Source organism: Epinephelus fuscoguttatus, linkage group LG15 (assembly GCF_011397635.1).
Source record: "Epinephelus fuscoguttatus linkage group LG15, E.fuscoguttatus.final_Chr_v1".
NCBI classification, from domain to species: Eukaryota; Metazoa; Chordata; class Actinopteri; order Perciformes; family Serranidae; genus Epinephelus; species Epinephelus fuscoguttatus.
The window spans coordinates 17717570-17730161 of record NC_064766.1 but is presented as its reverse complement, the minus strand read 5'-3'; the positions used below and the strand labels follow the sequence as shown (position 1 = coordinate 17730161).

The window sequence follows — 12592 nt, the reverse complement described above, 5'->3', positions numbered from 1 at the left end:
AGCTCCAGGTGAAACCGTGGTCATCTCAGGTTACTAGTTTATATCCACAAGCGTCCCTGTTACGAGCATATTTGTTGTCTCACAGACTCACAGGGTGGAGGGTGTGCGGGGATGTTACGCGAGCGGTTACAACTGTCAGAGACCTCCATGTGGGGAAGACAGACAGGACAGGAGAAAACTCCGACCAATCATTGCATTCGGTCTGAATGCAGTGATTGGGCGGTGTTTTCTTAGAACCATATGAGAATGGTATAATTATGAGTTTTCATCTCTGGTGGAATTCACTTACATTTCAGTGTGCCATCAGCTTATTAATAGCATTTTAACCTAAACAAAGAAAAGTGTAAAATTTCCAGAAAGGTAAGTGTCGCTTTAACAGAACACAGTGCCGCCCAAAGAAATAATGAGACAATCAGTGAAACTGGCAAACAATCTGATAACAATGTTTTACTATAAGGTTATATCTCTCACTTTACATTTAATATTTACTTTAATACCACCCACAGCTATCTCAGTTCAGCCTGTGTGTACACCTGGTCTGAAGCATGCATGAGATGAGCGCATTATCACTACACATTCTTCCTTTATAAACACCAGTTAATGTGTGGAAAGAGGTTTACACATGGTTTTTGTGCCTATGTAACATTTATACATCTGGCCCCTTGTTGGTATTCCTTTATATGATACCTGTTGTGGTTCTGCTGTGCATCACAGTGTTTTTGGATATCATTTCACACTATCATTCACAAGAGGAAATTTTGGCAAATGCAGTGAGAAACAATAGACTTACATTCTACTCCTGAAAAGTCTCAATTTCGCATCAGGGCATAAAAATAGCCTTTGAGGAACTGGAAAAGCTGCACAACTGGCAAATGTTCAATTGTTTCCTCTCTCAGATCAGAAAAACCAAACAAGAAAACCATCTAAACCAATGTCGTTTATATGTTGCAATGAAGTGATATCCTTGGCCCCTAAAAATAACATTCCTGCCCTTTTGCTCTGCTCCGGCTCTCCTAGGTGATTGAGTTTGATGATGGTGCGGGCTCCGTACTGCGGATCCAGCCACTGCGCACACACAGAGACGAAGCCATTTACGAGTGCACGGCCGCCAACAGTGCAGGCGAGATCAACACTAGTGCCAAGCTTACAGTGCTTGAAGGTAAGATAAGTCTTTTTTTTTTTTTTTTTTTTTTTGCTTGGTTTCTTTCTCCATCTCGCTTTCACCCTCACTCTGTTCTCTTCCCCTCCTCCTTTTCCTGCTGCTTCTGCTAGTTTTTTGAAGCTTTTATTCCAATATATCCAAAAGCAAATATGAGTGTTTACCTTAATAATTCATCCATAAACATTTGCAAACTCTGAGGATTCCTTGTATTGGCAGTGTCACGCAGGAGCAGATATATCTTAATGTAAACTCCACAAGGTGGGAAAAAAAAGTGCAGGGAATGCGTTTTTAAATAAGATAGCATACAGTTCAGCAATTCAGCAAATGTCTGACCTGGAACCCAGATATATTGTAGGAATTATTCGCCTTTTATTGGCTATGATACTATATTTAATTTGTCTTGTATCTCAATAAGTCAGTCAGGATTGCCCAAAACAGCAAATTAATCCCATAATCAATTAAAAATAATAATAAATTACCTCATCAAAAGCCTTAAATCATGTCAGTGTTTATCCAGAGAACTGTAATAAAAATGCTTCAGATGAATGTAGACTACTAGATGGGCTACCCTTGCGTGCCTACAGGCCAGCTTGACCTCCATGGCCCTCCTTCTCCTTCCTGCTTCTAGAGTTAATGTATGTGATTTATGTGGACAGACGTTCAGCACCTCTCCCTGCTCAGCCTTCCTTATCACTGGGCTGTGAGCGTGAATTTCTCCCTTAATTGATTGTAATTTTGTCATGTGGTTGCTAGTCACAGCAGGAGTTGATTTCATTAGAAACTTTAAAGAAAAAAAAAAACCTCCAGAGCTCGCCAGCAGGAGGATTAAGGCCGTCCATAGCCATTACACTGGCATTAAAGCAGATCCCCTCTCATTCAAATACAGCCTTTTCTATCCCCCGTTTGAATCCCATCTTTCTTACACCCACCCGTCCTTTTTTCTCCGTCCACGCTGATTTGATGATATCATCGGCTGGGCTTGCGTAATCTTTCCCGAAGGGACTTTTCTCCTGCGCAAAGAAGGCTTTTCTTCTACCCCTCCTTTGCACTGTATCGTGCACAAACAAACAGCACTAACATGACATGAAGCGCACATAAATGAGATGAGATTAATCGCAGTGTTAGTCTTTTTTTTGGGGGTGGGGGCAATATAGGACACTCAGTTCGGATCCCGTTCGGTAAGTGGAATAGAGAGACGGACAACAGTCTTACTCAACAGTGAGCAACTGTTCTCACCAGCAGACGTGCTTTGCATCCAGCCGACTTCTCTCTGTGATCCTGTGCTCAGTGCTGTAGCTGCTAACCTCGGAGTCAAGTGGCATGCAGACACATGCTATATGATGGATGCTTTTATCTATAGGGCTTTAGTAGTACACAGACACTGCATACATCTCCAGCACGAGAGCCAGACCTTTAACCACAACAGTGTTACCAGCACTGTCTGTGTTTTGGCTTGAAGTACATCTGAAAGCACAATTACTATAAAATCTTTAAATGTGAGATAAAAGTTGAAGTTTTTGGAGTGCTTACTGTGTCTTTTCCATAATATGCACCTATTTAAAGCTGCATTAAGAAATACTCTTTATAATAATGTTAAAAAAAAATCCGAAAGAGTAGCTAGTGTTGACGATCCCACATATGATCAACACCTGAATCTGCACGTCTGCGCCTCTGAACCTCTTTAAGCTCATTGTTTTGGTCTGACAAACCAAAACAACATAGGTTCATATTTTAAAAAAAACTGTGGACAGGTGCTCTTAGCCTACAAGTTCAAGCAAGCTGGTTGTACGCTACCTGTTCAGAATGAACTGGCAGACAGCCAAAGTAAACGAAATACCTGGTGAGGTTGAATTCTAAGATGAACATTTAGCACGGCAAGGAGAGGCAGATATTTATTTCCAAACTAGGACTTTAGTAGGATGTTGCCAAGAGATTTTATATCTGCTGGAAGTAAGAAAGCTCTGCCAAAACTAAGAACAGTAACCTCATGAGCTGATAGGCTATGAAGGCTTGTTGCTGTGATAATGTTTTTAGGTTTTCCACCTATTATTGCTAAAAAGAAATCTTCATACAGACTTCATACTATAAATGTAAATATCTGGAAGTGACTGACTAAACAGACAGTTACAAACTGAGGAAAATCTTTGGACGTGACAAAGAAATATATTTCTTAAATAAGTAGTTCAGCTTTTGTAAAATGTATTCAAGTAGTCTGTTGTCTTTTTGTGTTATCAGAGGGAGACTCACAAGTGTTGAGGCAGTCACAGAGGCTGGTAGAGAACAGAACCCCATGTCGTTTTTAATCAGAGTAACTCCTCTGTGGTCTACAACCCTGAGGAAGTGCTGGACAACTTAGTTCATACATGCGCACAAACCCACACACATTCATGCATATTCACTTGCCTAAACACACTCAGCGCAAACTCACACACGCTCGTGGAGCAGTGTTGTCAGCTCGGCTCTATTTTTAGACTATTGTTTGTAGCCTAGCGATACATCAAGTTCATATCAGCGGCACTACACGAGAAAACACTGGGGCAGCACCAAACAGACGGAGACTAACGATCCTCTTCCTTAATGGGGCGGTGGTAGCCTGAAGGGTGTGAGAAGTCGGTGTCACGTCAGAATGTTGCCGCTTCAAATCAAATGAAAGAAATCCAGAGAAAGTGACTAAAAAGCCTGCTGAGCTTTTGCAAACTTAAGTCAGTGCAGTACCCTTCAGCAAGGCACAGAACTAGTAAACTTCTCAGTGACCAATATAAGAAGTGTAGCTGTCACATTTGACTCAACCTTCCCTGAATAAAGGTGGAAAAATGACTTAGTGAGCATAAACTTCCAGTTTTTGCATTCCAAAAGAAAAGCCCCACGCTCTCCGCATGACTTAAAGTACATGTGACTTTGCATCCACATGAAGTTGTCATAATACATTGAGCACTAGCATCCAGAGAGGCAGTGAGAATGGTGAAGTCATTAAAGCACTAAGTCGATCTGGATTATAGGTTTTAGCAGAGCAAAGGAAGGTCGAGCGTTAATTATGATTATTCCATATACTGGCTCTTTATTTTGTTATGCCAATCCTGCAAAATATGGATTACGACAGTCATATTGGTGCAGCTCTACACGTGCTTTCACTGTGCCTGAAGGTAGAGCTGGAGTGTATAAAGGAAAATGCCAAGGTTCAGAAGTGCATTATAGTGTCTGGATCACTTGCTTGCAATTTTCAGCCTAATTCAATGAGTCCAAGTTAATTTTTTTTCCAGTCCTGTTGGCCAGTCTTCCAGTCTTCTTACTGTACGTAATACCAGCAGACCTCTTGAGTTGACTTTAAGGATTTCTTTTGCATAGAAACACAAGTGTGTTAAAATTTGTTGACTTCACTGGCAGTTCGCTTTCTGAGTCAGTGGCTGGGTCAAAGGCTGTCAGAGAATGACTAAGATGAATGGTAAGCAACGTTGTATTAAGATTTCAGGCTGTATAGAAATTGAAGAAGTCTTGACTAGAAAAAGTTGTGTCGAGGATTTTATGTCTGGAGCTGACCGATGGTCCCTGTCTCTTTCTTAACGTGGGCAGATGATCAGAGTTGGATTTGTAATTGTAGAGTTTAGCGTGCCGCTCACCTGTGGGGTAGTTGCAAAGGCGTGTGTTCACACTAGAGTCAAGTCGGGCTTTTGCACTTTTGCAGTCATGAGTCTCAAGTCATTCTGTAATTCTGTCACGCTGTAACAGCCCTGCTCTTTGTTCGTGGCGGTTCTCACGCCCCCGCCCGAGAGGTCACACCGCTGAGACTTACATGCGGGCCCAAAGTCAGCTCAGCCATCTCTCATTGTGTGTTCGTCTGTATGTGTGTGTGTGTGTGTGTGTGTGTGTGTGTGTGTGAGAGAGAGAGAGAGAGAGAGGAAAGAGAGAGAGAGCCACACACATATACAGCAGTAGAATGGTAGGAGCAGAGTCGTGTTTCTTTATTGTTGTCACACTGTCATCAGTCACATCTGAGGATCCGTGGCTATAATCATCCTTTTTCACTGTGAGGTTTTGAATAATGGTCTACATGCAAAATTACTTTTCAAATGTACAATCCTTCTTCAACTGTGTCTATGTTAGGGAGAGAGAGCCAGTCAGCTGTGTGCAGGTCTGACCTGTATGGATAAATAATGATGCAGACGATGCAGAGACCAGAGGGGGAGGCGTGATTTAGAAATATTGTTGCTGTCAGTCTTTCATTTCCCTTTCTCTTCCTCCCTTTCATTTCGGTTTCTGCCTTCTCGTCTCTATAACTTTTTGTATCTGCCCCTTTCTCTGTTTTATCTCTGTATCTCTCTCCGTGTTAAATATAGTGGACAGTGTGGCTTTGACGTTTTAGGATAGTATAAAGAGATGACCAGAGGGAACAATGACTCATTACTTGGGTAACGATGCCGATGTTGTGACCTTGAGCGCCCCTCTTGAATTGAACTGCCTCAGTAAATGTTCAGGTAAATGGTGCTTGTCTCGGTGATGTATGAAATAAACTACTGCCGGCCAGAAAAGACATCTCGGCTCACAACATCAGTCTTAAATGCAGTGTGCTGCCACTTCTCCATGTCAAGGCGATATTTCACATTTTCGCCGCCGTTAACATTTGATGAGCATGTAAAATGTAAAACGCAATGACTCAGATCAAGAAATGACTAAGGTGGTGTCAGAAGCATGTCCTGTGATGACACTAATGGTGATGATAAAACTGATGAGGCTCTGTGGTGCAGTGAGTGCAGTGAATACAGTGACTGCTCTTACAATTGAAACCAAAACCAGAGCCAGATTTCTGTTGAAACTGCCTTGAGCGAAATCATTAAAGGTTCATGGTTTAAATTGGCTTCTATCAACAACTGGGGAATTGCAACATTGACAAGTGCTGGGAAAGGCCTACAGCAACCAAGTCATATAACTTATAAATGATAATGCATATTTTCCAAGTGAGAACAAATCAGCAAGATACTTGGTAAGGCGATTCAACAAAAACACATATTGCAGTGATAAAACGCTGTGAAAACATTAATGATGCTTATGCTTCCTTTTATGGCGTGAGAATGAAAAGGCTTGCAGTGCTGTTGTATTAAACCCCAGGAAAGTGAAAATCATAACCTCAGTCTGCTTACCCGCTGTAACTTTGAATAGTTTTAGCTAAATTCTCCTCAAATAAGAAGTTTAAGGAAACATAAAATTGTGAAAGTGATATCTGCAGAGCTCCCTGTAACTTGAGATTAGTCCTTAAGTAAGAGCAGAAACTCAGGTATATTCTGTGACTTTTCTGCTGTGCTAGAGAACATTCCCTCGTCCTTTGGGAGACAGCGGACCTGTCTCTAGAAAAAAGGAATGTTATCTAATGGTACCAGATCAAAAGCCCCATCATTACCGGAATCCTCCGCTGTCAGAGCGTGAATTAGAAAGGTTCTCCTTCAGACCAGCTGCACACCTTTTTTGAAGTTCCCCGGCAACTCGTTTCTGAACATGTAATGTCGAGAAAAAAATGTAATTTTTTTGGAAAGGTCAATTGAGAAATATGCAAGGATTCAAAGCTTCTGCAGTGGAGGAAAAAAATAGCCCCTTGCTTGGTGAAAACATGTCAAACATCAAACTCTGGAGTGATACAGCTCCTTGTAATATTAATAGAGTTCTGCCCTACGAGCCCATGTTATGCCTCTCTAATTTTAAGATTGGAAAAGAGGCCATAATTATACACAAGCGTTAGAAACTCATCAACTTTTGCACACAGTTCAGAAATTTTCAAAATGGAATTCAGTAAAGTGTCCCAGCTTTACCGTGTTGACTGTATTTAGTGGCCCTGTGTTTGGTGGCAGTAAACAAATTATGGCCTCACCGGTTAGAAAAGGCCTTTATTTGCTTGGCATGCATTATATTCCCTGGTGCAGAGGCAAAAAATGACTGCGACACAATGCCAGTAATAAATATCTCAGGAGCCAGGCAAGTGTGGACAACAAACCTGACTGGATAAACAGCATAGAAATCGCATTGCGCCTCTTCCTAGGCAAGATAAATACATACAGAAGCTATATCGCAATGATTTAATACCGAGCCCTGCTCCTCCGACAACTTAATCCTCTCCTTTCCTTCGCGCTATTCAAATCATCCACAATGACCAAAATAAGGTCTGTTGTGTAACTGCTATTCCCCACACATTACTTTTGCACTCTCTCTGATTCTCTTCTTGAATGCTAGTGGGTTTCTGTAATGTTCTTGCAGCAGTTTTAATAGCTGCTCCCTCATGTTGTTGAAGGAAGTAAGTGGTCAGTTTATGTTTAACGTTACATACTGTGGGCTGTTTATGAAATTGATGCAGGGTGTGAAAGTTTGCTTTAAGTAGAGCAGGTTTGGCTTCCGTCTTCAGGGCAGGGCTGTTATTTGTCACAACACGCAGTTGGAATACAGAAGCACAATCTTGCACGCAAACAAAACATTCAGGGACATGCATCCTGACAGACACACACATACACACACACAAACCCAAACACCCAAATACAGGTGTACCCCCCCTACAGTGTTTCTGAGCTCCATTGTGTCGGTCTGTGTCACAGATTTAATTTCTCCCACCACCTGCTGGCTGGAGGCCCAGCGTCGTAGATCATATCCAGCCTGACAGATACAAACTGCATCTGTCTATGCATGCTTCTCCCAAGGACTCACACAATATGGCAGGCTGGAATCACCCTCCTGGCCACCCAATCTGCATCCTCACATCCTTACTTCCAAGGACTTAGGCATTGTGAGGGGAGGAGGTAGCTTTTTAGGTTCAGTCAGGGTTGTAGCGCCTATATTGTACTCCTCATTTACCAACCCAAAACACACAGGGATTTAAAAAGAGCACAAACAAAAACTTGTTTTCAGCCTTGGAAAATCTGTCAAAAAATATTAGAGTGAAAATAAAAATTGTAATTCTGGTTATGCTGGTTGGCTTTTTGTATTGTTTCTGAGCTGGCCCGACAGTGATGCTGGCTGATCCAGCATTTGCTGTTCGCAGAGGAATACAGATGAGCATTTTGTTGCGATTTTAGGCACAGTAATGAGTGGCTTTAATTAGCAGCCGCCACCTTGCTGGAGTGTCCTTGAGCACGACACTAAGGATCCCTGCCAGCTTGTTGCATATCTGACCCTCTGCTCTAATCCATCTTCGGTTGATCCATCATCATAAAAAATTTAAAATAAACCACAAAGCAGTTGTCCATTTTTTATAGTTTTATAATCATTTATTATTAGTATTAGCTATTATCTTCTGTTTTATGCTAAATAATGTAGGATGGATGTGGTTTGATCAATAGACAGGGGGACTTTCAGTTACTAGTTAGACCAGCCCTGATTAATTGATCGTCCCATGAGATTCATTTGACACCAGACTTAATTTTTTATGTTATATGCAGACATCTGGATGGAGTCAATCTTGCTTTGAGGCAACATTTTATCATCTGTACTTGTCCATCAATTGCTCCACGCTTTTGGCAAGCTATATCTGTAAAGACTGTGATGTCTGGTTTGTCTGCGCCATCAATGCAGATCGTGTCTATGGCCTGAGGAAACATAGAGAGAGAAAAAAGGGAGAGAGAGGTCAATGAATAAAAATAACATTTAAAAAGTGGTTGATGGAATATAGGAGAACAAAGAGAGCCAGACCTTTAATTGTACAGGGATTACTGCAACATTTAAGAGTATTTTCAGGATGTATTTATTCAGTTTAAAGTGAGCCAGTGGTTCTCAGAGAGTGTTTTAACACATCAGAGCTTTTCACTTTCTCCCAAAGAACACATACGCTCAAACTCTGAGTGCAGGGTGCAGGAAAAAGAAAATTTTAAAATGAACGTAGATGACATTCATCCCTTTAGTGTCGTCTGATGCATTGATGTTAATGTTAACTCTAGTCTTTTGTGGGAAGGCTTAAAAACCATTCCTCTTGCTACACATAAACTGATTATGCATAGTTAAAGTTATCTTTGTGTCTGTTGTGTGCAGTCACACACACAGGGTGGACACTATAATAGTAACACCAGTATAGTAATTGTCCTGCAGTAAATACTGCTTTTTATGTGAAGATTACAGTGGGGAAAAACAGGAACACCTCACCAGGTATTACATGGCTGTTCCTGTTGATGTGTCCACAGTAAAACATTGTAGCTTCTGGCTGCTGTCATGCATTTATTGAGAGCAGGGCTGTAGCCTGTCACTTTTTTTTTAACTTGATTGTCAAGACATATTGAACTCCTTATCTGGATGTTGTCTCTGGGCTTCAGAAGATATTGGAGATGTGACAAGACATGCACATCCGCTGATATCTGTGCATTGTCCGGAACAGACAAGGATATCCGCGAATTGACATCTGCTATTAAATATCTGCCACAAACAGCTGCAACAGGCTTTCATTATTCAATTACAGATTTTACTGAAGACTTGTCTGTGAGAGCATGACCGATGTGATTATCAATAGTGTTTCACCATGCGCATATTCACAGTGCACTGCTTCCTCCATTAGAGTGTTAAGCGAGGTAACGGGTCATCGTTTTTTGCCTGGGATTAATTCATTTTTTTGTTAGTCCCTATGTTTGTAAGCACTTGCTCATGATTATCTGAGCCCAGACATTTCATTGGAGTGTTTCTCTCTAAAGCAGACAAGAGGCCAGCAGGGAGAGATAGTCAGGCATCTAAATGTGAAGATCCAATATTATTTTTCCCAGAAATATAAGCAGCTGCACTGAATATGAACGCGGAGGGGTGATGGAAACTGTCACTCACAAACGTGCTCCTGAATCAAATTGATATTTGAAGGGTCAAATGCAAGTCAAACGCTTACTTACACCTGAGCAGTTTGAGCCCCGCAGACAGTTACAGTGTAATTTTGTATGAAATCAATTTGTTCATTGCTTCATGCTGTTTTTCTTACTTTGGGTAGAAGTGTTTTATGCTCAGCCATAGTTCAGCCTGTCCTCTGCCCTTGTTAGAATTCTGCATTTTACTAATTCAACAGTTGTTAATGGAGAGGTCCATTACGTTTAATTCGCTCTCCATGACACAGCAAAACCACAACAATATAAATCAGAAGTGGGCTGAAATGACGAACAGAATTAGCTGAACAGTTGGTAAAACAGAAGTTGTATTCTCAAATTCACAGAACTTAAATACAAGAAATTACTTTTGTGGTTGGTTGGCATTGTGTTGACCGAACAGTTAAATAGCTTTTAATTTCATAGATTTAACAATCTAACAATTGCTTCATATTATTAGCCCTAGTTTATAATATATTGCACATTGAATTATTTTGTTAATATAAATGTCTGCCTCTGTCTGTCTGAGTCATGCAGAACCAATGATTAGACAACACTCAAACACAGACATCTAACTAGAGAAATAGAGATCCCTGTACAATGGAAGTCAATTAACAATCATATGTGAAAGCCCTGCAAATTGATTTACCTTTATGATCATTTTTAGGCCACAGTTGTTGTGGTGTTGTGGTGGTGTTGTTGTGTTGAAGCATATTCATTATTGTTATCTCCGCCAGGCGTGAGCCGAGAAGGGATCATGTGTTTGGTCATGTGTGTGCATGTGTGTATCTGTCAGTCAGACTTCTCTTTGACTTTGTGGTGACAGGGATGATGGTGGCGCACATGTACACAGCGGCTCGGTACCATGTTTTTGTATTGTAATTTTTTTTATTATTATTATTTTTTTTCAGTTTTTAATATGTGCCTTGCCGCTGAGAGTGTACCAACTAAATTTTGTTGTGGTAGCACAATGACAATAAAACTTCCTTCTTCCTTCTTACTTCTTCCTCTTCGTCTTCCTTCAGCAGCTAATCTGGCAAATTACTAGGTCAATCAGCCTAATATTTTGTCTGCACATTTATGGCTGTATGCTGAAGGACCTCTAATGGTTGCGGTGACTCACAATTGTCGAAAAACCTGTTTTATTGACTGTTATATCCATTATTGACAGCTGATCCCTCACTCCTTTTAACCAGCCGTCAAGGGCCAAAAGTGATCAACAAAATTACGTAGCAATAGCCCAGAGTGGAAGGCATTTTCTGAAATCTTCTTGGTTAAAAACAAAAAGCCTCAGCGTCTGTTGTAGGCCACATTTTGGACTTTGTGACCAAAAAAAAAACCTGGCACCTACAAAAAAGTTTGGTCTCATTTTAAGCCCAGAGCATCTGCAAAATCATTCTATACCTGATATGCGATGAAGCGTTAAAGCTAGGCACGATACAAAATGGAAGTAAAATGGAGTAAAAACAACGCTCAGTGCAACAAAAGAAAAACTCCACCTGACATTCTTTTATTCGTTAATAATGACACCCTGGGCTTGTACCCCTGCAGGTAAAGAGCAAGGTCCACCTTAAAGCTCTGCAGGCCAGTGAGTCAACGGCTCCCCAGGCCCTGACTGGCTATGGATGGATGGGCCTGCTGCATGTCAGGGGGGTTCTAATACCTACACTCAATGAGCTGGCTAATGGGAGTCCTTTCACCCTGACCCCTTTTCCTCACACATTTACACACCAAGCCCTCTTGGCTTACCCACTGGGCCATAGAAGGCAGGGGAGAACGGCTTGACTCACTATCAGCCTTATAACTTGGCCTTAAGCTTGACATTTTTCTCATGTTTAAGAGGCATAGTCCCATTTTCTCTAAGCTGCTAAGCTGTGTTTTTCAAGGTTGTAGTTGATCGGTCTGCTTACAGCTGTCAAAGGCACTGTTGATTTTGCATGCATTACATCAGCATCAATATTTTTCAACCTGTTTTGCAAGGGTAGGTTGACTGAGCAAGCATGTTCAGATTCAGGTCCGCCCCCGCTTAACACTCCCAGTGTCAGGGCATGTTCACCAAGTAGTTTGGAGCACTTAACTTGGTCTTTTTTTATTTGTAAGGTGAGAACAATACCTCACCCAATTATTGACTGTGACTGTTGGGGTAAGCAGGTGTTTGTCCTTTCCTGATGAAATTGCGGTGAGGTTAGAATCAAGATTCAGATTGTACCAACTACAGGAAACAGTAATAAAATGGGCAGTAGAATCAGATTTAATTCTAACATGATGGTCATAATAAACAGATCTGATCACTCCTAAAAACATTCATCGCTGTAGGCTAGTTCACGAACCTCAGAACAGTTCCAGCCACCGAGCAATTTCTTGTCGAATGTCATGTTTCGACCTTTCCATCACAGTCATGTACTCTCCTGCCTCTTTGCTACCGTTGACCAGCACTGATGAAATTATTGCATTTTGAGGTGAGCAGTTAATAGGTCATGCCACGGTTTGATATTTTTTGAACGGCCATCACTTCTGCAAACCACTACAAAGTTGAGGCTGTCGACATTGACTCACAGACTCTGTGTATTATTCATTATCTCTGACTGAGAGAATAAGTAAAGGCTGTCACAGGAGCCCAGTCAGT

At 41.3% G+C, this 12592-nt stretch overlaps 1 protein-coding gene across 8 annotated transcripts in view; it reads left to right on the top strand.

The window, feature by feature from the left end:
* The window catches only part of LOC125902848 (receptor-type tyrosine-protein phosphatase F), a 188698-nt gene that overhangs the window by 80711 nt on the left and 95395 nt on the right, over nt 1-12592 (top strand). For all 8 annotated transcript variants that reach the window (XM_049599481.1, XM_049599488.1, XM_049599487.1 and 5 more), the window contains exon 4: nt 1018-1159. In XM_049599481.1, the coding sequence (XP_049455438.1) occupies nt 1018-1159 (142 nt within the window). The remainder of the gene's footprint in view (nt 1-1017; nt 1160-12592) is intronic.